Raw genomic sequence first — 24,203 nt, 5'->3', positions numbered from 1 at the left:
GCAAGAATGAGTGACTAGAGGGAACTCTTATCACAATAGATAGTTCTGAGTAGACGCTTCGGGCGGTAAGCGTCAGAGTACTCATCAACAGCAAAAGCGAGAGGTCCAAAAGAGTCACCTGTAGGCACTGACGCGTAATTTGTGAGACACCCATTTTCTACTCGAAGTAAGAAACAACACATCTATAGTTTTTGCTCAAATCATGATGCGGGATCATTTCTCTCTTCGGTTGCCTAAAATTCCCTACATTACCAAGGCAGGTAGTGCAGAGGAACGGGTCTGATATGGTTCCGCGCGCGCGTGCATAATTGCACACCTACCAAGATTGGCTTTCGAAAGATTTGCTCGAACCCCTGCACCTTCTCCATGGATCTTGATAATTGTTCATTCGTTTTTCTTGCTTATTTCTCCTTCGAGGTAACACCATTTGATATGTGGCTTGGGTTATCATCGTGGTGCGGGAAAACTGATTCCGAATTCACGGATGAGATGGTGCTAGTTCGCAATTGCCTGCGGAAATTATTTGCCTATGTGTGGTAGGTACCTCCACCGGACTGTTTGTCATTCATGTAGGAAATTAGCCGTGCTATAAGGTTGTCGGTGAACTTATTGTGTCTAGAGAACGTGTAGCCAAGAGCGGCAAAGGAATTCGGGATCGAGGAATAAACCACCACTCTTGCATACTGTTCTTGCAGGCGCATGCTGGTCTGAAATGAAAGGGGTTGAGCTCTTTAAATATTGACAGAGCTGGAATTATTTGTTCATTTACTCGAGCAATCTAAATCACGAGCGCCTTCCTTTCCCTCCCACGTGCAGATAACTTGGTGTCGAGACATGAGACGTAGGATAAGACATCCGGGACATGGAACGCAACGGAAAGTATGCCTATCGAACATCCAGGCAGAGTGGAGGCCCAATAATTAAGGATTTGGCTTAATCAAAAATCAGAAATGTCATATTTCTGTGAGGGTGTGACTAATTAAATCGTGGGCATTGAGAATGACCCGGTGGTTGGTAATAAGTCCTAGAAAGACTAAATTATCCATCCCGTAGCCAACCAAAGGTCTTCCAGCTTTAAAAATTTCCGATAGAAATCTTGCTTCGAGGCCATTGTTCTTATATATTTTGAGTCACTCATTCATTCTGACCGGCTTGTTGCAAAGCAGCACCAAATATCGTTTCGTTCGAGTAAGAGTCAGCAGTTTGCGCCTTTTCTTCCCGCTTTCTTCGGTCCAGGTCTGATCGTTCTTAGATTTTGACCAAGATGAATGGGTGACCGAATGAATAGACTGGCGAACATTCCCTCAGCCCAACACACCCGCCTCAAGAATGAGTGAAACCATCTCATGGCCATCATGCAGCAGGACGGCAGAGGCTGACTACGGGCCCTGTCCGGCAAGCAGCCCATGTGACCCTATCTATCGCATGTACGTAGCCACTTGGGGCAAATGATCTCAATGAGCAAATAAATCAGAGAACCGACCTCACTCCAGAACCCTGGTCTGTATATAAGCTCGTGAATCTTGTACGCAATCCAAGTCCGATCCAGATATGTACACCGTGGGCACGAGCCACGCGATTGATGACAAGGTTATCAAAAGTGCTGTCCTCCAAGTTTACTTATTGTGAAAATGTATCCCAAACAAGCAGGCAACGGACTAGAACTATTGGCATTCATCTGCATCACCTGGGACCTCCAATTTCCGTGCATCAAGAAATCTGGCTTGACACCATATCTTCGGTTGGAAGTTGTTCTCACATATCCGGCTACCCCCTGGGCAGTATGTGCCTATTTTCACGAAGTTGGCCACCCTCAATCGCTCAATCAAACGGATGAGGGCTCTCATCATCTGCGATCGTGACATCATCAACCGGTGGCTCTAAAAAATCCCAAAAGAAAGAAAAAGTGAATGGAATTATTTGGACGCGCAACTTGATCTTAAGTGTGGCCTGGAAAACGTCTTTGCTTGCGATTCCCTTGACTACAGAGATGACATCAGGTGTGCTGTGAAGTCCCTCGGGGATATAATATTTCCACGATGGTTCAAATCATTCCATGTCGAGCCCCGTCTTTCTAGGATCTCCGGGATAGAGTCGACTCCAACACTCGCAACTGTCGATCTAGAAGCTCCGCCGACTCGGTCAATAGTCATGTCCGAATCTGACCACGCACCGCATACCTACATTCTTACCAGAACCAAAACTGAGGCACAGCGGTATCATTTATTTTTCTATGTCCCCTCCAGTCTCAAGTCGCAGCAACTGACAGAATTGCCCGCAGCCTAGATCGTCAATACGATGCTTGGCAGGCGAATATCAAATATCTCTTACATCCGGCAATCACCATCTATGATCATGCGCGTGTTGCAGATATTGGTAGGTACTGGAACTGCGTCAGTGTCAAAAACTTGTTTTTTACCATTTACTTAAATTCGAGATTATGGATGGCCAGATGACAGATTGTTCTAATATTGCAAGTTGGATCTGGCTCAGGGACATCTCGAGGGAGTTGCCAAGCTCTTGTCAGCTCCAAGGGTTCGATATTTCCGCTGCGAGGTTTCCAGATAGACAAACTTTATTCTCGAACGTCACTCTCTTCGAACACGACATGTTTAAACCTTTTGCCGAGGATTTTATGGGAGACTATGATGTCGTCCACGTGCGACTCATGATAGTGGCTTTGTCCTCTAACCAGTGGGCGATGGCTGTTCAGGATCTCATGACCTTTCTACGTAAGTTTTGATAAAAATTGACGGCCCGGGTGATTGATATGTACCTATTGACTTTTGCGCTTGAAAGGCCCGGGAGTTGGCTTCAATGGGAAGATTATGCGGGACATAATGCTACCTTCCACGAACCCTCTGGCCACAAAGATAGGTCAGATCATGCCAGGTTGTATCTTGATCTGTTCAGAAAGACTGCCATTGATTGCGAAAAGAACCAAAGTTAGTCAGTTCTTTCGGGACCTTGTTCGAGAAGTCCATTCGTCGAACTTATCTCTCTCTATTTGTGGTAAGATAGCGGAGTTGATGAAGATCTTCCAGAGCCGCGGGCTCGTAAGCTGCCAGGAGCATATACATTCACTCTTGGAGCCAGAGGCACGAGACGACCTCCATTTTGCTGTTCTGGAAGGCGTTCAAAACACGCTTGGTGCGGCATTTGACTCTGGGCATCGCAAATTGATCAAAGCCAAGGCAGATATTGCCAATTCCCGCAGAGCTGCCGAGACTGACCTGCAGAAGCATCATTGTTGGTTTACTTACAATGTGCACGTCGTGATTGGAATGAGTCCGCCCTGATCCAAGGCTGTATCAATCTTCGTACTCAGTGGCGACTGGAGAAAAAACCCATCAATATGAACTTATGTTTTCCTTGTTATGGAGATTTTTAATGACTGCGACGGGTTTTCATCAATGCAAAGGTTGCAGCATGCTAATCACATGAAATGCGACCAACGTCCAATCATCCTAATGATGCTTCCATATGTCTAGGCTGACGTCTCAGTACGATATCACGTATACAGACAATTCAGACAAGCTTTGAACTGATGGAACCATATTGGGAGTCAGCATGGGTTTCCTGTTCAGGTTGTTCTCGGATCCTTCGCCGATAGAAGCTTCTCCTTCAAACTAACAGGTCTCGTCCCATGTCCTTCGCATTGTACAGACGTGGCACTCAAGCTACTGAGCGTCGTCTGGCAAGTGAGACCTCCTACGCCCGACGAGATCAACGACATCAGTGTTACGCAATCACATGCATCTCCTCGAAACTTTTAGTGCGATGAGATACGGCTACGGTAGGGGCAGTTGTATTGTATGAGAGAGGGATAAGGATGTGAAATTGCTACCGAGGAGAGATTCTACCTAAGCTGTAATGAGCGGTGAGTGAATGGCAGAATCACCATATAAACCAACATAGTGTAAGATCGATGAGACCCAAACGTTTTCGATTCGCGGGAGGTTCAATCACTAGGCGGCAGCAAACAAGCAATATGCTTGACTATCAAATGACTCTTGCTGCTTGTGAAGACGACTGTTGTTATGACTGGTGGATTAGGAGACCAAAAAGTGTCCCATGCACGCTACACGAGTGCTGGTAGGATCGCGGATCGCCTTCTTCGGCAAACATTAAATAGTGCCAGGGATGACCGCAGACTACTTCTGAAGAATCTCAGCACGTAATTGGCGGCCTATCTACCGAGAACCCGCGTCGTTCGTCTCGATGATTTGTGGGTTCGCAGCGAGATTCCTTTCTGCCTCTCGGTCGGCGCGTGGATGCATTGCATCCAACGCGGCCTGTGGAGCCGTTCGGATTGTTCTCGGCATCATGAAAGGGTATTCATTGGGCTGGTACCTGACACCGCGGTGAAAAACTTAAACTGCGAGGCCCGGGAACCCGTCTATCATGCTGTGCTGGTGGGGTAACTTCAAGATCCTGATGTCATCCTTGCCGCAGCGCTGAAGATGTCCATGTATGGGACCCAGGGACAGCATCCCAAGACCCGGTATGAATCCCGCCGGGGAGTGGCTTTGCTGGGTCAACGCAATCCTAAGCAGGGAGGTTCGAGATCACCGACAAGTAGCCCCGTGGACCCTCGCCGTTCCAAATGACATACTCGATTGCTCGTCCCATGGTACAGTCACGAATGACAGAACGGCGTGTTTATCGCTTTAAAACCATGCCATGGCGCGCAGGGTCTCAACGTCGACGCTTTCGCTAATTTGACCTCCGACTTGAAACCCTGCTTTGACACACCAGACTCGTTGCTCTTCAGACTGTCATGAGCGCTGGGCCGCAGGACAGCGAGCGACAGACGGTCCCCGATCCTCCGCTGGAGACGATCAAAGAGACAAACAGTCCCCCAGAACCTCTTAGCCCACAAGGAGCGCCGAAGACTCAGGATCCAGCGTCACCGACGTCGCCAACGCCGCCAGATGATGTGAATCTGAATAACAGCTACCAAGTCGCCGAGCGCAACAACAAACCTTCACGGCCCGGTCCCCAGCCTGCGCATCGTCCAGACCCGCCGGCCACGTACGGCTCGTGGAGGAATTTCATGAGAAGACAGCCCACCGAGACCAGGAGCCTGTCTTACAGATCTCAACCACCATCGCAACTCGCCAGAAACCAGCCCAGTCAGAACACAATCACTTCATCGCCGTCCTATTCACTAGCGGGACCGGGGTCGACTTATTACCAGCCTGCGCCCGACAAAGTCTACGTGGACCCGGAGTACCAAGATTATAATCCCCGGTATGGTTGCAACAACGAGGCCCCCGTCTGGGGATTGGCCAAGCCCCTTCCGAGAGTAGTGAGGCCTGGAATGCGACGCGACCAGAGCCAGCAGAAAATGGCTTCTGCGGGTACCCCCAATGGCCAGACGCAACCGGCTCCTGAAATGGGCACGACACCGGGTATGCCGTCGGGCCAGTCGCCAGAAACTGTTCAGTCGCCTTCGGCGGCGCATCATGAAAAGGCTCACGAACGTACAGTTAATGCTCCTCAGCCAGGCGGATTGCTACGCCCGGTGCAGTCCGAGATCAGCTTTGATCAGCATGATCAGACCGACGAAAACTACGAACCCGGACCACCGTCGGAGGAATTTGTCAATACGTGGGCCAAGTATCGTCACCTCCTGAAGGAACCGCTCGCTGAGTGGTTAGCTGTAAGTCACGCCTCACTCTGTTGTAAGCCCGTCTTCCACGATAGAGATTAACCATGTGCATCGCAGACCTGTGTCGCCGTCTTCATCGGCCTGACGGGAACGCTAGCAGTTTCGACAGGCGGGTCTCAGGCTGGCAATCGTCTCTCCGAAAATTGGGCATGGGGTCTAGGTTTCATGGTTGGGATCTACCTGGCAGGAGGAATATCCGGTGCGCACCTCAATCCCGGCATTTCCATCTCGTTGTGGGTCTTTCGAGGGTTCCCTGGCCGTCGATGCTGCATGTACGTGGTCGCTCAGATTCTCGGTGCAATCACCGCCGCGGGTTTGGCATACTGCATCTACAGAGATGCCATTCTCGCTCTTGCTCCCAACGTGCCTGCCGGTGCTTCGGGCCTGGGGTTCTACACAGAGCCACAGAACTACGTTCGTCCGGTGACGGCCTTTTTCACAGAGTTCATTGCCGATGCGATCTTGGTCTGTGTGATCTTCGCAATGGGAGACGATAGCAATGCCCCGCCAGGTGCGGGTATGCATTCCTTCGTCATAGGTCTGGTGATCTACGTTTTGTGTATTTGCCTAGGATATGGCACAGGAGGGTGAGTTGCGCCATATGTTCTTCTTCCAATTCTTTCATTTCCCGGCCAAACTTCAGGCTCACTAACACGCCCTCAGATGTCTGAACCCCGTGCGAGACTTTGGGCCTCGCCTTGTGGCACTAATGGCTGGCTACGGATCCGAAACGTTCACCGCACACGGTGGCTGGTGGTTCTGGGGTGGCTGGGTGGCCACAATCAGCGGCGCTCTCACGGGGGCGGTCCTGTATGACACCTTTATCTTTATTGGAGGCGAGTCACCCATCAACTATCCTCGTCGACGAAGAAGAAGAGCGAAGTTGAAGAAGGAAAAGAAATGGCGTCGTCGACTCGGGATTGGGAAGGAAAAGCTCCCGTCGCTCGAGGAAGGCATCAAGAATCTGGAGGATTGAACGATGAGCGATTGGTTCCATAGGGGAACTCTGATATTGAAGCTCATGGCCTGAATTTCATGAAGTTACGCGTTTTGTATATTGCGGACCATCTACATAGGTCATCATCGTATTTTAAGGGACTTGCGTCCCACCGTGTTGATGTGGAGTGCCTTCCAGTCTGTCATGAGGATCTTGGCCAATTGGTAGCCCGTCCTTTGATCGAAATAGGTCATCCCCACGCCACCCAGGCGGCTGGAACCGCACGGGAGATATGACGTCATGCCCTAGTGGGTCGTAGAATTTGAAGTTCCGCCAGCTGTCAACAATAACAACAAAGCCATCCGAGGTTCAATTCACCCAGTGTTGACCCTCTGTACTGCCAATTCGGTAGTCTTCCCGGTTATCTTGGACTGATCCGAGTCATGGATCGAACATGAACTCCGAGAAAGCCCTAGATAGGCTCCTCGATATAGTTACATAAATTGGTACCTTACGGGCCAAGTTCGAATATTCTACCTTACTTCACGAAGGGACCGACGAGAGCCCGCTCTATCTTGGTTCGGGGAGGGGAGCTCATGGGAAATATATCAGCCCCCTCATGATCATGTATGTCATCAAGATGGTAAATATAAAGTTACCTTAGGCAGGGTCATGAGAAATAAATAGGCTTGTTGCGCGACAAGCTATAGACCGGCAGTGGTTTTCCAGTCCCTCTCTCCTCGACCCACGGTACCTCCGAGGTATTGCCCGAGTTCGGAGGCTTGTTAGGTGATCTTTAACTATGAGGTGGGCCACGTGACGCTCAAAGGTACCAAGAGCTCGTCATCCTGCTTCGGAACTTCGAGCTACCATATCTGACAGGCAGGTAAGTACCAACTCAGGGTTGCTATTCAGTAGTAGGAGCCTAGGAGGAGGTAATATCACGTCAACCGCTTCCTGCACCGTACCACCGACCTCTCGATGGAGAACCGTGTTCAAAGGTTAAGCGCCCGCCTGGTCTTATGTTGGATCGTAGTTGATGTGGGTGGAAACAGAGCCTCGATTCAAGCGACTGCCTCCAGCATCCAGACGACAACGGACTGTCATTTGCACCCAGAGGTCTTGAGTACCCGCACTTGGCCTGCTTCAATGATGGTCGGGCTCTATAAATACATATCGATGTACTGCGCCCTTGAATGCAAATAACAATCCATGGCGTAGAGCAGAATTTTGCTCTCACACGGTAGTCGACCAACGGTGGGCAAGGCGCGTCGAGTGTGTTGGCGCAAGCCGATCTTCTTGCGCCGCTGAGGTACGACTACCTCATGGAAGACGGCTGCACTCACTCCCCATTGTGTGGAAAGCTTTTGGATGTGCCGCATTTCCCTCGTCCTACTTACCCCCTACCTGCAAACGTACAGGAAGAAATGCGCAATAATCGAAGGGCTGAGTTGCACTGTGAGAACTGATGTTTCTGAAAGGCCCTCGATCCTCACATCGACACTACCGAAGACGATCTCGCTCGGGCCTGGATGCATGACGCATGCCGTTCGTCCAAACTCACCGCCACGGACGCCACGCAGTATGCATCTACGATGATCAGCGATATCGAGGGCTGAGACAGGTTAGAGATATAGACCGATGGGGCAACGGTCGCGAAGTCTGTCGCCCTCCGACGGCACCTCCATTCGTCCTTACTGGGCACGGCCCACGAAAGGATGAAGCGTATCTGCGCCCGTGACGGAGCTGTTCTTCTGGCTCATGAGCGACCTCTCTTGACAAGAGTAAGCTTTTATACTGCGCGAGAAGTCCTACTAGCTCAATGAATGTGGCTGAGCGTCAGTGCTTTGACGTCAACCGCGTCAGTCGGGAGCGACCAATGTGCTGGCCAGGAGGCAGAGGAAGTGAGTTGTCTTCGCCTTAACCTACTTGACACTTGACACCCTATTCAAGAAACCTGACGTCAATGCAGACATGGCACACTGGGGCCACCTGTCACTCCATAGCATAAGACAAAGCGTATAAGGAGCGTTCTCGTCAACCATGTCTGAAGAGAGCTCCCTGACCTCATTTGGCTCATTCATCTCTTCTCGCACTTTGCCTTCCTCACAGAGACCATTCCAGAACTCACATCTGCCCTCTTCTCCCACACCATGCCGCTCTTCCACCGTGACTCAACTGCGAGCTCCTCCTCAGGGCGGAGCTACGAAGAACCCCCCGAGGCGCGATCGCACTCGGGCCTCTTCTCCAGTCGCTCTTCTCATTCCACTCGAACATCAGTCTCCTCGGGCTCGGCATCTTCGACCACCAACTCCCGCCGTCATGGTCTTCTCCACAGGTCGCACGAGGACCCTTCCATCATGGCAGCACGGGAACAGGTTCTTCGAGCGGAGCATGCGGAACGTGAAGCCGACAAGGCCCTCCTGTTGTCGAGAAAAGCCGTGAAGGAGGCAAGGGATCATGTCAAGCACCTCGAGCGCGAAGCAGCTGAGGAGTAAGTAGTATCCGATTGCTAACCACCCCCTAGCCTGATCTTACCTGAGAATACGACCTTGACTAATACATTGCATTCACTCAAACAGAGCGCGTCTGGCCCGCATCAAGCAAGACCAGGCGAAATCTATTTCCAAGAGAGCCAAGCCCCTTGGACGTAAGTAAACTGCTCTCCTAACAGTGGCAAGCTTTCATCCGGGATTGCGATGCGACCAGACAAGATTAGACCAGACCAGTGACTAACACGATTCTATCTCTAGGTCATATCTGAAACGTGACCGATGAAAACGATTCATGACCCTGCGACGAAATGATCATGCAAATGCCGAGCGATTATTCCGTCGATGACCTTTAGCGAGCGTTGCGCAGCGCAAGTTTCGATCCATGTTCCTTTTGTCCGATATGTCCTCTTGCAAACTTCTGGATCGAGACAGTCTTGACTTCTTCGGATGCAAGTACGTTTGTATCTCGGAATGATTACATGCAATATGTATAATCATATGCTTGAACCCCATGATAGATCTCCAGCGCTAGCCTAGGTACCTTTCCGAGTGATCGTCTTAGATGATCTGTCCAGACCTGGTGTACTTTGCGAAAACATCATCTCTATCACGCCAGTTCTCGCGTGGGGTGAGGTGCATACCTGTACGTGGGTGGGTTACATTCGGAATGTTACGCGGTCGCGTCTGACCAGCAAGTTTGCAAACATGGCGAAAGTAGCTTTGCCCTTTCAACGACAGTCGGTCACACAGGTAGACGGCTGAGGAAGAGGTGATAGAAGAAATCTCTCAGTCGATCTCAAATCCGTGATTCTATTGGCAACCATTTTCTCCAACGTAGGTTGGTCGCAGGAAGAACGTATACTTTGGGAGGACTGTTTGTGCCTGGGAAAACAACCCGGCCACTGGGCACCAGCTACTGTACAACTACTGCTTTGACTTGCAGACCTGAACACGCGTGAGTGTTGTTTCTTTTTGTTCATCTCCGTCTCCAAATCAATGTGGCGATCTCCACAATAGCATGGCGAGTCGACGACATCTCAAATGAAGGTGACTCTTCGCAATGCAGGACTCGGGCACTCGTGAGGAAAGGTGAGGAAATGACCTGACTTAACCTGCACAGGCATGTCGAGATAGCACCCCAGATTAATGCAGGCGACGAGGTCGGGTGTAACCCATCCTTGTGGAGATCAGCTGCACCCCAGAATCATCAGAATTGTCCGACAAGGTACTTACACAGATCGTCTAGTATATTACAAGGGGTCTCCTTCAGGTCACGGATGTCTTGTTCAAGTCAGACAGGCTGTGTCATGAAACCACACATTTGAGACCTTCATTCAGGGTTCACCATGTTCATCCTCACGAAGTTTGCGGTCCTTTTTTTCACCTTGGCGGTGGTCGTCAGATCGTTGCCGGGAAAGGTTGTAGACTCGCGAGCGATTCATCCGCTAGGTCCAGATGGATTCAGTGATCATCTGGTCTTTGCACATTTCATGGCAAGTTTCCAGGGCCACTTGGCTTGTGCGCCTGCTCTGGGCGTGGGCATTCGGCTGATTTGTATCAAATTAGATCGGCATCACAAGCGATAGAAGGAGTGCAGCAGACTATGATGATGATATGCTTCAGGCCAAGTCGCTCGGCATTGATGCCTTTGCCTTGAACATCGGCGTTGACCCCTATACGGACCAGCAGTTGCAGTTTGCGTATGCCTCGGCGGCAAAGAACTCCATGAAGGTGTTCCTTTCATTTGACTTCAATTGGTGGCATACACCACAGGTTTATGAGATTGGGCAAAAGATTGCTCAATACGGAGCCTTGCCGGGCCAATTGATGGTGGATGACAAGATATTTGTCTCCACGTTTGCAGGAGATGACTTGGATGTTGCGGCCCTGCGGACATCTGTGGGCAAGCCCATTTTCTTTGCACCAAACTTCCACCCGTCGTACGGCACAAACATCTCTGCTGTTGATGGTCTCTTGAATTGGATGGGCTGGCCCAACAATGGCGACAACAAGGCCCCTAATGCGCTGGGAAATGTATCTGTCACAGATGGTGACCAAGAGTATTTGAAAGCACTCAACGGGAAGGCATATGTTGCACGTTAGTCTTTGATCCTCCCACACGCGTTGAGACCCTCAACTCCGTCATGTCTCATGACCAAGACCTATCTTCAGTGGCTAATCTCGTTGAACAGCCGCGTCTCCATGGTTTTTCACTCACTTTGGGCCGGAAGTGCCCTACAGCAAAAACTGGGTGTTCCCTTCGGACCTACTGTGGTATCGACGCTGGAACGAAATCCTCAGCATGAAGCCTCGATTCGTCGAGATTGTCACCTGGAACGATTACGGCGAGTCGCACTACATCGGCCCTCTTCGATCGCCTCACACAGATGATGGCGCTTCAAAATGGATCAATGACATGTCAGTCTCGCTCTTTCGGTTCTTGATTCGACCTCGGAAGCAGAGGGGTTCGCTGACTCTAGAACTCCAGGCCTCATGAAGGATGGCTGGAGCTTTCGAAGCCATTCATTGCTGCGTTCAAGGATGGCGCATCGTCGGTCAACCGGTACATCACGGACGACACCTTGATCTACTGGTACAGACCGACTCCGCGGGATGTGAACTGCGACGCGACGGATACCTGTATGGTGCCTGCCAATAATGCGAGTGGGAATTACTTCCTCGGTCGGCCAAATGGCTGGGAGACCATGTCCGATTCCGTCTTTGTGGTGACTCTGCTTACTGCTCCAGCCTCGATTGCCGTTGACAGTGGTGGCACGTTGTATACATATGATGCACCCGCTGGAGCATTTGCAGAGGCCATTCCTATGCACGTGGGTGCTCAGAGCTTTACCGTGGCCCGAAATGAGCAAGCGATTCTTTCAGGAACCAGCTTGAAGCCGATCATCGACGAATGTGTGTGTGGACTGTACAACTTTAATGCGTATGGTAAGTTTGTTGTCGATGGCCAATGACCATAGTATCCCAAGTATAAGGACTTTGCCTGAATTGGTCGCTTCCAGTGGGCACGCTACCACCGGGGCCGAGGGATGCTCTTCAACCTGATGGACTGGCTGCCTTCAGTCAAGGCTTGCGGGTCACAACATGCGAGGCATCGCCATCTTTAGGCACTTCACCACCTCCGACCGCTCCAGTCACATCTACGTCTGTTTTCCCATCCGTGACGACGACTACACCCATCGTGACTACCACGACTAGCACAAAGACAACCTCCACCACTCCCACCGCCACAACAACTGCGCCCACTTTCACTTGCTCACCTACGGCAACAGTTACCAAAACCCAATCAATCACTTTCACGGCCACCCAAGTCACCACACTTGTCATTACGCAAACAGACACGCAGACCCAGACCGTCACAGCCACGGTCACGGCTTGCACCACGGGCAGCGGAGGTATCAACCCAGGCGATGTCTGCATCGCAGGAAACGGGCCTGGGAATTACATCGGACTTTGTGAGTTTGCATGCAAGTATGGGTATTGTCCCCAGGGTCCATGCACCTGTACTCAGTATGGAACTCCTATTCCGCGCCCACCATCTACTGGAGTTCATGGAATTCCGCTTCCCGGGGAAGATGACTCGTACTTGGGTCTCTGTAGTTTCACTTGTGAGCATGGATACTGTCCCCCGACGGCATGTACAACAGCGTGATCTTATGTGCGAGCTCAGAGTGATGAACGGTATTGTGACTCTTGTTGTATGAACAAAGCTACGTTTTTTATCTGATGCACGTCATAGGAAATAGGTAGTCACGTCGAGAAGTTATACTTGGCACAGATGTCAGTGGGCGAAGTTGCAATTGTAATTATTGAATCGAGTTTTCTTTTTTCTTTCAACGAAAATAAACGGACATGATCGACATCTCTTTTCCATGCATTGCAGGAGGTAGTCGGCCTCTGATATGCTCTTTGTTCTTTTTCCGAGCGACAGGCCTGGCACATGATCGAGTCAACAAAGACAAGCAGCGAACTCTAATTTTAGTCTCTGACAAGGCACTGTACAATACCCTCCTCAGAAGCAAGCTTTGTTTGACTGTCCTCTCTATTGTTGTAATTCAACGATTTTCGTCCCGAGTAAAGCGCCACACGTCTCCTCATTGAGGCGTCGAGTCATGAATAATGTGCCTCATCATCCCCCTGGGATGCGCAACAAAGGTCTCAGTAAGTGGTACCATCTCATATGGACCCCTGGTTATCATTCACTATGTGTCGGGAAGATTTAAGAAGAGCCGTCGCATCTCGAAATGACGATCACAAAATGACCCCATCTGTCTTTATACTATCAAAATGAGCAAACCAGATTCAGGCAAAGGAAACACTTCTGCGCGCCAACAGGCACGTGTGGAACGAATCTTGCAGAATCGGCTTTATACCAGTCTTGGAATCACCGATGCGACTGTTCAGGCTTCGATCAACGCACTTCTCCGAGAAATTTACGATGCTGGTGTCGGAGATCTTCGATCGAGCGTTCGTCGAGAGTTGGTGCGGCAAGAAATCAGAGATCGGATGGATCGGATGCCTGATGCAATCCAAAATCACACTCTAGCTCGGCAGGCCGTCGTGGAGAATCTGTATCAGATTTTCAAAAGCCTACAGTCTCGATGGCACAAGGAGCGCACTTCTACTGCAAATGACAAGACGCTAGACTCGACAACAATCACCAAAGAACCGACCATCAAACAATCGACCACCCAACAACCGACCACCAAAAAACCGATCCCCAAACGATCGTCTGCGACACAGCAAACTCAGACGCAAGAGCCGGCGGCTCCCACAACTCCGAATGAGCTTTTTGATTACTTGCGTCCCGCAGTTGTACCTGATGCTGATGTACAGATCATTGTTCACGACAGACCCGCCCAGCCGTTGCCTATTCGACTTAGCGATCTTATGCAAAATGCAAACGACCCGGTGAACCGGAGCCGTAACGGTGACTGGATCAATGCCCTTTCTCTCCGACTCGGCAACCTGCGACAAGGCCTTGCAAGTGAGGGATTTGTGGATGAGGGTTCAGCACTTTGGTGGAGCCCTCATGCCCTAGAAACACTTGATCCTACGACGCTGGCAACTCCACAGGACGGTGAGACGCGCTTGAGCTCGTTGAACTTGGTCTCGACTTTGATCCGAACCATCACTCTGTTTTACCCTCAGTATCGAACACCGGCACCTCAAGACAGTCAGTCCAGCGCTCTAGCGAGACCCAGTTTCACCATCATCGTGAGACCTCAAGAAGTCAATGGTGGTGTACTGGGGTTGCAGCAACCTGGCGTTGCTCGACTGGGTAGTCTGGAAAGGGTCACCAAGATCATCAAATCTACCAGCAAGGTACCTTCATCTCGCTGGACGCCTTACCCAAGCAGGGCGCCCGATACTAAAACAGTCGACAGACTCGACACAGGTCGTAAATCAGGCCTTCAACCGCGCTCGTCTCTCTTTTGCAAGGCTCCTCCTTCCGGCCTAAATACTGCGCCGGGTAACAAAGCCCCTCCTGCTTTTAAATCCTCTCTATTCTCTGCCAAAACTGCAAATCCACCGCAGTCAAGGAAAATTCCTCCTGCCATCAAGTCCTCTCTGTTTCCATTCCCAATCGCAAGCTCTCCCTCTGGTAATAAAGTCCCACCTCCATTCAAGTCTTCTCTGTTCTCATCCAGAACACCCGATATATCGAAGCAAGCTCATCAAACCCAGACTTCGATTCCTCGTCCGGACGCTCGTGTCCAAAATCCCTTCAAAAGCTCCGCATGGAACCCTAAAGTGCCGCAAAGTACGACAAAGGTCTCGAACGCACCTGCAACCCAAGGACCGACTTCTATTCTACCAGGACCGAGCGGTATGAACCTCAAATCACTTGAACCGACGAATAGCCTGAATGACACGCAGCAGTTACACAACGCCCTCGCTACGCCTCGATATCAAACAACGGTTTCTCCGCCTCGCCCGCTCCAAAGCTCTATAGACGTGACTCGGAAGCGAGCTGTCGCGCATGAACAACAGAATCAAGTGAACAACGGAGAGCAATCCACGGCTCTACAACGTATGCCAGAGGCTACGGTCTCTAACTGTTTCACAGATCAAGAGCGGCCGCTGGGAATAACCGCAAATGTTTTTGGAAATGCTACCCAGGAACGATCTCGCCGGCTGTTTCTGAGCCGCGAGGATGTTTTCGGGCCGATAGGTCGGGCTTGGGTTGGAGTGCCCGAGCAGCAGATGCCACCTGTAGTCCAGAGAGAGATTGCGAGTCGGCGAGTGTCCGCTGAGATCACCCAGGGGACTGAGAGACTGGTACTTGCCGGTCTGCCTGATTCCGCTCCCAAGATTCCCAGGCCTCCGGTGGTCATTCCCAAGCAGCTCAAAGTCCCAATCACAGATGATCAGCGAATCCGGACGCGGCGTGAGAGACGCCGCCGATTCTCCGAGTATCGGTCCCGAGCCGACCGATCATCATCACCCGACAGCCAGGATTCCCCCCGCAAGAAAAGACGACTGACTTCAGATGCCGCTTCAAGCGGTTCTAGTCCCTCACTTGCGCGGAAAGCGCCTCGAGGTGTGAGGAGCCTGCCAAACTCAGGGGAGCGAACAACCACTTTGGAGATTGGAAGGGTAACGGCTGACTTGAGTCGACTCAGTACCGAGCCACCGCCATCGCCCAAGACAAAGCGTCGGCTGTCTAGCTGCAACGCAAATTAATAATGAGGTTGGTACCCAATTCATTCCATATGCAATCAAAAGGAACAATTTCACCTGGTAGTCACCACAAGCTTCCCTAGTAACGATCTCTCTTTGCTGGTGAAGTAGAGGCTGTCATTGACATGCAAGTGAATCATCTCTCGTCGAAACAGCCAGCCTTATCTTCAGCGAAATGATGCGCTTGAAGTTTCTGCGTTCACATGGAACTCACGTGAAATCACATCCGTCACTGGGAACTGCAATCATCGCGAGACGTTCCTCGACGGATATGATGCCTGAGTCCACCCTTGCCCACTCCGAGATCTTACTATGCTGACCTGCTGTCTTGGTCATTATGCAGCAGAATCTAAAAGTCGTTAAGCACATTTCTTGTACCGTGAATGACAAATTTCACTGAAAAGTAAGTATAGTGCATAAATCTCAGAGCACCTGTTATATCTATAGTGTCTTCTTTTCTGTATTGTATAATAACATCCTTGGAGTTTTGTTCCCATGAAGCCTTTGCTGACTTGGTTGCGTTCTTTCGCTGTTCTTAATGTTGTTCTTGGCTCTTCATTTTCATTCTTCATAGCATATGACTAATAAAACCGACGTGTTCTACATTGTTGAAGTTGTTCGAAAGCGTATCTGAACCTGTTCATTTTGACTACGTGCTCACCAAGGGTCTTCGTGCAACTCGAAATTTCCCATCGAACGTAACGGCCAGGCTCACGACTTGAAGTTTGAAAATGAATCAGTCCGGAACGAATGTCGACAAAGTCTCAGAGATCACCTATTCGCCTCGAAGACAATCTTCTGAGACTTCATAGTGTTGAAGTCGTCATAGCTATTCCCCATGTTAGATAGGTTTCCTCCAGGAGATGAAATGAATATCACCACGAGAACAAATGAAATCACGGTTTTGACCCTTCGGGGTCTGGACTCATGTAAAAGACTTACGCTTTTACGGCTTGTGAAAGGGGACGAATGTCTTCAGACATGAAACTTGGCAAAATCAGCGTCTCGGTCAACCAAATACTTTACACCCAAAATAGGACTCACTCGAGCATGTGCTGCTTCTTGGCTAGCAAGTTCATGGCTTCCCCGAATATGCCTGTGTGGTTGAGTCAATGGGGCTTCCGTTAAGGACAAGTCGAATGCAACACTCCTCGAGGGTCTTCTTACTGCGAACCGGACAACGTCCCATTTGCAAGCGCAGGTTCTTCCCATAAGCTTCATTGCCAGTCCAAGGTATCTCACCGTTGTGCACCCCGACACTTGACAGGACGCCCCAGGGACGAAGCATCTCGAACCCCATCCGCAGTGCACTGCTGTGGCCCACAACTTCTATGACCATATCGGCGCCTCGGCCGTCTGTCAATTCCTTGACTCTTTCACGGAGCCCGGCTTCATTCTCTTGAAAATTCCATGGCTCGGCTCCAAGGCTTTCTGCCAGCTCAAGGCGCGATTTGACGCTGTCAATCGCAATGAGATGTTGAGGCCGATACTCCAATGCACTGACCAAGGCGCATATTCCGACGGGTCCACATCCAAACAACAAAACCGTGCTTGTCTGGATTTTGGACGGTTCAAGTCCCCTGAAGGCGTTGCTCGCGGCAAAATATCCGGTCGGAAAGATATCTGCCATCAGAACAAGCTTTTTTTCGTCAATGGCCTCCGGGGCGTGAAACAAGGTCGATTCGGCCAAGGGAACCCGGACATACTCTGCCTGGGCTCCGTCTAAACCCGCACTTCCATAAAGCTGGCCTCTTGCGCAGCGAGATGAGAATCCTTCACTGCAGTAAAAGCATTCCCCGCAGCTGACGGTAAATGGCGACACTATACGGTCGCCAGGGCTGAATGAATGAACGTTGGGTCCAATTTCAACAACTTCACCGGTGAACTCGTGGCCCATGATGAATCCAGTCCCTGATGGCTGATGGCCACGGAAGACATGGAGCTCACTTGGGGTCTTTCTGTCAGTTCCGTGTTGTCTCTCGTCTTCGTCCATGGCCGACCGTATTATCGTGACTCACCTTCCACAGAGGGCCGTATATCTAACTATGACGATCGCGTCCGTCGGATCCTGGATCTGAGGACGGGGTCGCTCTTCAAGCGCGACCTGTAGAGGCCCTTTGAAAACGACTGCCTTCATATTGACGTGTACACAATCTCGTAGATCACCTTCGTCGCACAGCAATCGGGTTCTCGAATGTCTCGAAAGCAACCTCGCTCGCTGGCTCGGTGCGATTAAAGTTATCTGAGGGGTCGGATTAGTTAGTCCTGGCCGGTGTACCTCGGCTATGCTCGGCCCTCAACGATGTCCAGGAGAGACATGACGTTCGATGTTTTCAGAGAACGAGCATTTCGAGCAGGGCCCAGATCTGGTTAAGGCTTCGCGTTGACAGAAAGAACGCATTATCACGGGGAAGTTCCATAATTAAGACACAGAGCTATCTCATGTAAGAACCTATACAATTGCAAACGAATTCAATTTGCTACGAAATAAATTCAATTGACCGTGTTGAATGCATCGAATAATATTCATTCAATGTTGAGGATTTTCTTGAAAGTTGTCTACGACGCTCATTCTAGCGCATGGCGTTCGCCGCTCTTTTTAGAGACCAGTGGGTTCAATAGTCGGAGAGAGAGGCGAGCTTTGTCACGATGTTAGCAATCAAGACTTGCGCGGCCACAGTGGACTACGATGGTAATTTCACTACCCATTTCTCGTCGGACGGTCTCACGCACTGCCGGTTCTTTGGTGAGGTTGCCGAGTCCTTGATCCGAGTTCTCGATCAAAAGGGTCATTTCTTTGACGGCAACGTCTTTTCCTTGCTAATTGGTGGACTTAAAAGCTTCGGCGAGCCGCGGTACACCTCGAATGGCAACGCCTTTTCTAATTTTCTGGATCTGGACTTCCAAGGCGCCGATGACTTTGTCGGTATGCTATAAACAGCGTCAGTAAAGCGCGGACTGTTGTTAGTACACCAATCATTGTCTTGCCTCGTTGACTATAGTCCTGATTCTATGCTCGGCGTCCGTAGCGTATTCCTTCAGGTGAAGCCTGAGTGAATCGACACCATCTCCCTTGGCGTTGTGTAACTTGTCGACCTTGTCAATTCCTTTTCTGATGTACTGGGTGTCGACTTTCATGTACAGCGCAGCCACTTCGCTGAAGAAGTCAAAGTATGCAGCGGATTGCGATGCGTATTGGAACAGAGTCTGTCGGGAGTCAGCGATCGATGAATCTGTTCAAGGCGAATTGGCTGATGATGTACCTGAATACGCAGTGGCGAGAGGAAATCCCCATTTGATCGGTCTTTGTCCGAATTCCCAGCGTGGAGGAGGAACTGGCCAACTTTGTCATCCATGCTGGTTCGGACAAGGATCGCCACTCTGTCGAAGAATTTGATCAAGTCACGAAGATGAAGCTTCATGTCGACGAGGTAGTCGATGTAATCGCCCAAGATCTCCATAACTGTTTTCTGTCAAGCATGTGTGTTAGAGTTATATTTGTGTGTTTTTTCTTCACATCGAGAAATATTCGATGGAGCACTGTACCAGATTGTGCTGTTGTTGAGAAAGTTCGAGCAAACGTCCTCGAACTTTATTAAAGTCCTTTTGGATGTCGAATGCTTTATCTTTCAACTTCTCAGTTGTTGCTTGGCTTGTTGCCAGGGCATTTTCGGCGGAATCCAGCTTGGCCTGGGCCGCACACAGACTGTTCGCTGCCACATCAACCGTACTTCCAGAGCTGTAGTTGGGAGGGGTTTGAAGAACCGTTGCAGGTGGAACAGCGTCAGTCGTCTGTGCCTGGGTAGAGACCTTCAGCAGCTGTTTCAATACTTCGTCAACTGTCATCTGCCAGCTCTGAACAATGGACGACGAGGCATCCGGTTTCTTCCAGGATGACCCGAGGTGAGAGGCCTGTTTGTCCTACTCGCTTGACTGCTCCGCGACTCCTAGGGCCTTCACGATGTTGTTGTGGATGGTTGAGCCTGAGTCCCACGATTTTTCATCCGGATATCTGTTGATAAGCTCCATGATAGCCTCAAGCATGAGCCTCGTCACTTGGAGACTGGGTGTAGTGAAAGCACCACTTCCGGAAGCTCTGGGCTTCTTCTCGTTTTTCTTCGACTTAGCATTGTTCGTATTGCCTCCGGTGACTCGGTCCCCGTCCACGCCTTTGGAGTCATCCAAGATCTCGTATAGGATCTCGACGGCACTGATAGCAGGTCTGCAGAGTCGCAGGGCTCCGTTGTGAGCGAAATCAGGGCTTGTGGGAGCAGGGGTGGCGTTCGCTTGTCCCGAACTGTTCGTGTTCTTGCCGACGCTATCACCACCACTAGACCCGTTCAGAAGGCTTGTCGGGTTGGATCGACTGGCAAGGACTCCAACACCGACTTGAACTGCTGACATGACGCGAGCACTTCGAGGCACATGGGAGCAGCGGAAAGCACGGGCAGCCAGTCGTTGTTCACCCAATTGTCGGCCTTGAACTCTGTCCTCGAGGTGTTAAGAGCCTTGTTCAGACAGTTCTATGTAGATTGAATGGAAAGGTCGGATATACTTGTTACAAAATCTCTCACGGAGGAACTTTCACTGGCTTTTCGCACCACCTCGGCGGCAGCGGTCTGATCAAACGTCGTCATCGCCATGATGGGGAGTATGGTGAATCCTAAGGTTGGCGGGAGGTGCTGGTGAGTTAATTTACCGAGAAAGGGTTCCAGTTGGAGGGCGATCACTGTCTCGTTTGACGGAGTTGGATATGAGTTCCGAGCCTTGTGATCCTCGCGAGTGGTGCCTTCCCCTTTTAATGCTTCTTCTCAGCCAACCCGGACAGGCCGACGATAAGGCATCCAGGTGACGAGGCCGGCTGGGTGGAGGGGCGATTGACGTGCTCGTCGACTATCCTAGCGGACCGACTGGTCACGCGGGATGCAATCAGATCAATGTGATCGATCTATTGTCTCGAGTCTCGACCCATCCGCTGTGCCCCAACACCAAACACAGTCTTTCGTCCCCCTTGTTCCCCCTGGGTGGAATGGATGAGACGATGACTGCGTTGTATAGGTCGCATCGAAACAAATCATGAACCATGAACGTTGTGGTGCATATCTTGAAGCCAAACAGTGGCTCGGATCAAAAAATGCCTCGAGCATCCTGGGACTGGCGTGAAGCAGACCGCCGCAGCCTTGGTCAATCGATGCAACCTCGGAAGGCATCGGAGTCAATCAACTGCGTCACGAGAAGCCGAGAAGCCGTGTCACCAGTTCGAGACTGCATCCGCAAGACCGAACTTCTCTGCGTCTGCCTCGAGGGCATTGCACTGCGAGAGAACGCAAAGGAGCAGAGAAGCTTCAAAGTTGATCGTGGTAGATCTCCGAAAACAGACTCGCGGGCGGGGTTTCCCGACGGATGTTACCGTGGGTCTTGGCGTTGTCTCAGTTCCAAGTTTCAATGGTTCGCAGGTGGGTCCCGTCGATCATTCCATCCGCCGTGAACGCTGAGCGGGTTGACCAGCTTCACATGGATCGCCTCCAGAATCGTGGACTCGTGGAGAGCTGAGCCTAGTCTCCGGACCGGTCCAACCGTGGTCGGCAAGCCCGAAAATTGAAGAATGGTTCAGTGATCTGACAGATTCAGAGGGTGCAGAGACGTGGATCATGGATCCGGTCAATCAGGATCGTTGTGCACTTCACGAGCTGGACAATGATTCAATCTTAGCACCACGATGCGGGCCACTCTATCGTGTCATCAATGATCCCCCAATCTGTTACCACCTCGACAGTTACAGTTGAGCAAACGCCAGCTGCGGAGCCGGGTTCGGGGCAGACCGCGCTGTGTACAAGAGAAAAAAGCGACTGTTGATCAAAGTCTACTCTCTCTAATTGGCGTTTTTAAAAGTACTAGTTCTCAAGTTATGATCGCAGATAAGAACTGCCCGTGTTCTACAGCTTCCGATCAACTTATGAACAGCTCTTGACTCCGTTTGCTGCTCCCCTTGATCAATCCTATGCAAGAATGTCGCAAACAGTCAGCGGTCTGCTCATCCGACGCCAACTGTCCAATATCAGGCGCCACGGATGGCCAGTGATCTTACCAATTGCGTAGTTTTGCGAGTCGTCTCGACCAAGACAGAGATCGTCTCCTTTCTCGATATCAACCTTCCAGCCTCTAATCTATACCCGAGGTGCATCCTACAGACGTCAACAGCCAGAAAGTAAACTCGACGTGTATCATGACCTTGTCGAAAAGCACCGCAAACTCAGGAAAGCTGCCATTATCACACACGAACGGATTGAACGAATTGAGAGGGAGAATCCATTGGAACAAGACAAGAAAGCACTGGCACTACCTTTTTTAACGCGGAAAGCGGGAGCTGGCGACCCTGGCTGAACACATCGCAAAAGGTCTCGCTGCGTCACACTCGGACTTGCCACGATGCCTCTCAGACACAGCTGCGCGATTCTCTGAGGCTTCCAAGATGTATGATCGAACAATTGAGGACTTGGCTCGTCTACAGGGAAAGGTATGCCTGGGGGCCCCCAGATGACCTAATGGCATTCTCCGAGGCGGAGGTTCGAAGCTCAAGGCACCGAGAAACTGATCGCTGCTCTAGTACTTCGACTCTGCAGCAAAAACAGAAGACTTCTCGAAGCAACTGCAGCATCTAGAGAGAGATAGAGAGAGAGAGAGAGAGAGAGAGAGATCTCCGAATTCAACAGACCATCGACACGAAGAAATGCCGAGATCTTTGGGACAATTTGGTCCTCGTCATTGCCATTACTAGATGGCGAGAGACCGAGGAGCTCCTCGCGGCCGTGCGTAGCACCTTGGAAACAATCAGGGCCCAAAAAGCAGCCATCGGCAAGATCAATGACCGGTATCTTTCGCCCATGACCACAACAGCCAACAGCTATCTCATACACGACATTTCACGCAGAAAGATCGTGGAAGGCATCCTCCGCATTACCTGCCTGACGCCCGGCCGACGGCAATCGTGGACAGAAGCAAAAGAAAATCATCACCAGTGTGCGGCAGATGTCACCGAATATTTTGGTTGATCGGAAATTGCCAGCAATGTTCGATTAGGCAGTCCCCGGACGTCGATAACGGACCTTCTTAGAGAAGCCGACAGGCATGTGCAACGTCATGGTAGTTGACTGGAAAGCCACGGTCTCGATGCCCCGGTGAGGGTCATTGATCTTCACGTGAAATTGTGTGTGTTGTAATATATTGATGGCAGAGTGGAGGCCCAGGCAAAGGAAAGCTCCGCGTGGGATGCAGGGCAACAATATATATTGCGCCGAGCGGCGGCTGGGTAAAATCCATTGCTTCGTGGTTCAAGTTGGTCGTCCCCCGCCGCCCCATCACACTTTTCAGGATTATAAACGCAGGCTTTCTAAGAGGCTCGAATTGGTACCATTGGATCGTACAAGTATGCTGCCCCTCCCTTCTAATTCGTGGGGCAAGAAGTGCAAATTGTAGTATACTATGATATCTACCGATTATATCAATATTCTCAACTCTATATACGGGGGAGACCCCCGTAGACCCCCATTAACGTAAGTCAAATCGTATGTCTATAACGTAAGTTAATATTACAGGCACGAGTCACGTGATAAGTCATCCGAGAGACGAGGTAGTTGGACCACGTGACACGAGCGGAGTTCAGGGCTGATCACGTGATCGAGACAGGAGCAAACATCTGAAAGATATCACGTGATGTAACTTTGGGGGCGGTCAATTCTGCCACAGCCAGCCAATCAGAGCACAGGAATAAAATTCCAAGCACTTACATGAGAAGCAACTTCTCGTTCCACTCCAATTTGCAATTAAAACCATAACCTTAGCGCGGGAGTCCAATTGTTAAGGTTCCATCTATAGGTAGAGCTTCCTGGAACCACTTCCCGTCCACCTACGGGCTAAGGCCCAACCTGGGAAAGCGGGCCAACTTTATTGAAAAGCAGAACAGATCCTGCCGTATCAATTCCAGGTGATCCTTTCAAAGTTCAAGACATCCTTGGCCGAAATATTGCGATCGCGATGTTTCTCCAGTGATAACGCGGTAGTAGTCTCGACTTCAATCTGGGGTGGAGGGCCGAACCCCTCCTGACATCCATACCGGTCAAGAGGATGGGTACCTCCAGATGACCCTCTCGTGCTAATTAAATGCATGTTCAAGTTGAGATAGCTTTCTCCAGTCTGGTCAACGGTAAGTGAATCTATTTGGATAGTAGAAGGTGATGACGTACGCGGAGATGATGAAGATCTATTCAGGTACCTCTTCGATCCCTCGAACGTGCATTTCCTAGTTCTGCATAGTCGACTTTGTTTCAATCTTGGCCACCATGGTATCGGACAACTCGTGCCAAGAGTCACGGTGTGGCTTGAGGATGGGGTCTAC

The 24,203-nt window shown here is 50.6% G+C and overlaps 11 protein-coding genes across 11 annotated transcripts; 8 read left to right on the top strand and 3 right to left on the bottom strand.

Annotated features, from left to right (window-relative positions):
* Positions 1-2,151: 2,151 nt before the first annotated feature.
* On the top strand, positions 2,152-2,743 carry N7539_004678 (uncharacterized protein; the record flags this gene model as incomplete). The annotated part of the gene is made up of 3 exons (XM_056934280.1): positions 2,152-2,216; positions 2,270-2,393; positions 2,438-2,743. 3 exons carry the CDS (start codon positions 2,152-2,154, stop codon positions 2,741-2,743), a joined length of 495 nt encoding a protein of 164 aa, XP_056791821.1.
* A 27-nt stretch (positions 2,744-2,770) lies between these two features.
* Positions 2,771-3,299, top strand: N7539_004677 (uncharacterized protein; the record flags this gene model as incomplete). Its single annotated transcript, XM_056934279.1, has 2 exons — positions 2,771-2,945; positions 3,022-3,299. 2 exons carry the CDS (start codon positions 2,771-2,773, stop codon positions 3,297-3,299), a joined length of 453 nt encoding a protein of 150 aa, XP_056791820.1.
* Positions 3,300-4,780: 1,481 nt separating this feature from the next.
* Positions 4,781-6,650, top strand: N7539_004676 (uncharacterized protein; the record flags this gene model as incomplete). The annotated part of the gene is made up of 3 exons (XM_056934278.1): positions 4,781-5,665; positions 5,732-6,261; positions 6,338-6,650. The coding sequence occupies 3 exons, from the start codon at positions 4,781-4,783 to the stop codon at positions 6,648-6,650; spliced, it is 1,728 nt and encodes a 575-aa protein (XP_056791819.1).
* Positions 6,651-8,764: 2,114 nt separating this feature from the next.
* On the top strand, positions 8,765-9,269 carry N7539_004675 (uncharacterized protein; the record flags this gene model as incomplete). The annotated part of the gene is made up of 2 exons (XM_056934277.1): positions 8,765-9,105; positions 9,194-9,269. The coding sequence occupies 2 exons, from the start codon at positions 8,765-8,767 to the stop codon at positions 9,267-9,269; spliced, it is 417 nt and encodes a 138-aa protein (XP_056791818.1).
* A 1,292-nt stretch (positions 9,270-10,561) lies between these two features.
* On the top strand, positions 10,562-12,776 carry N7539_004674 (glycoside hydrolase family 71 protein; the record flags this gene model as incomplete). The annotated part of the gene is made up of 5 exons (XM_056934276.1): positions 10,562-10,624; positions 10,673-11,204; positions 11,299-11,524; positions 11,595-12,052; positions 12,127-12,776. 5 exons carry the CDS (start codon positions 10,562-10,564, stop codon positions 12,774-12,776), a joined length of 1,929 nt encoding a protein of 642 aa, XP_056791817.1.
* Positions 12,777-13,411: 635 nt separating this feature from the next.
* Positions 13,412-15,811, top strand: N7539_004673 (uncharacterized protein; the record flags this gene model as incomplete). The annotated part of the gene is made up of 1 exon (XM_056934275.1): positions 13,412-15,811. The coding sequence occupies one exon, from the start codon at positions 13,412-13,414 to the stop codon at positions 15,809-15,811; it is 2,400 nt and encodes a 799-aa protein (XP_056791816.1).
* Positions 15,812-16,579: 768 nt separating this feature from the next.
* N7539_004672 (alcohol dehydrogenase family protein) lies at positions 16,580-17,945 on the bottom strand (the record flags this gene model as incomplete). The annotated part of the gene is made up of 5 exons (XM_056934274.1): positions 16,580-16,637; positions 16,751-16,795; positions 16,853-16,904; positions 16,976-17,766; positions 17,827-17,945. The coding sequence occupies 5 exons, from the start codon at positions 17,943-17,945 to the stop codon at positions 16,580-16,582; spliced, it is 1,065 nt and encodes a 354-aa protein (XP_056791815.1).
* A 512-nt stretch (positions 17,946-18,457) lies between these two features.
* N7539_004671 (uncharacterized protein) lies at positions 18,458-18,745 on the top strand (the record flags this gene model as incomplete). The annotated part of the gene is made up of 1 exon (XM_056934273.1): positions 18,458-18,745. The coding sequence occupies one exon, from the start codon at positions 18,458-18,460 to the stop codon at positions 18,743-18,745; it is 288 nt and encodes a 95-aa protein (XP_056791814.1).
* Positions 18,746-18,784: 39 nt separating this feature from the next.
* N7539_004670 (uncharacterized protein) lies at positions 18,785-19,654 on the bottom strand (the record flags this gene model as incomplete). Its single annotated transcript, XM_056934272.1, has 3 exons — positions 18,785-19,015; positions 19,072-19,278; positions 19,355-19,654. 3 exons carry the CDS (start codon positions 19,652-19,654, stop codon positions 18,785-18,787), a joined length of 738 nt encoding a protein of 245 aa, XP_056791813.1.
* Positions 19,655-19,729: 75 nt separating this feature from the next.
* N7539_004669 (uncharacterized protein) lies at positions 19,730-20,451 on the bottom strand (the record flags this gene model as incomplete). Its single annotated transcript, XM_056934271.1, has 2 exons — positions 19,730-20,299; positions 20,383-20,451. The coding sequence occupies 2 exons, from the start codon at positions 20,449-20,451 to the stop codon at positions 19,730-19,732; spliced, it is 639 nt and encodes a 212-aa protein (XP_056791812.1).
* A 1,829-nt stretch (positions 20,452-22,280) lies between these two features.
* N7539_004668 (uncharacterized protein) lies at positions 22,281-22,860 on the top strand (the record flags this gene model as incomplete). The annotated part of the gene is made up of 2 exons (XM_056934270.1): positions 22,281-22,325; positions 22,522-22,860. 2 exons carry the CDS (start codon positions 22,281-22,283, stop codon positions 22,858-22,860), a joined length of 384 nt encoding a protein of 127 aa, XP_056791811.1.
* Positions 22,861-24,203: the final 1,343 nt, after the last annotated feature.

The sequence above is a fragment of the Penicillium diatomitis genome (assembly GCF_028827545.1).
Source record: "Penicillium diatomitis strain IBT 30728 chromosome Unknown utg000004l_segment0_segment0, whole genome shotgun sequence".
Classification (NCBI taxonomy): domain Eukaryota; kingdom Fungi; phylum Ascomycota; class Eurotiomycetes; order Eurotiales; family Aspergillaceae; genus Penicillium; species Penicillium diatomitis.
This window is presented reverse-complemented; position numbering and strand designations above follow the sequence as displayed.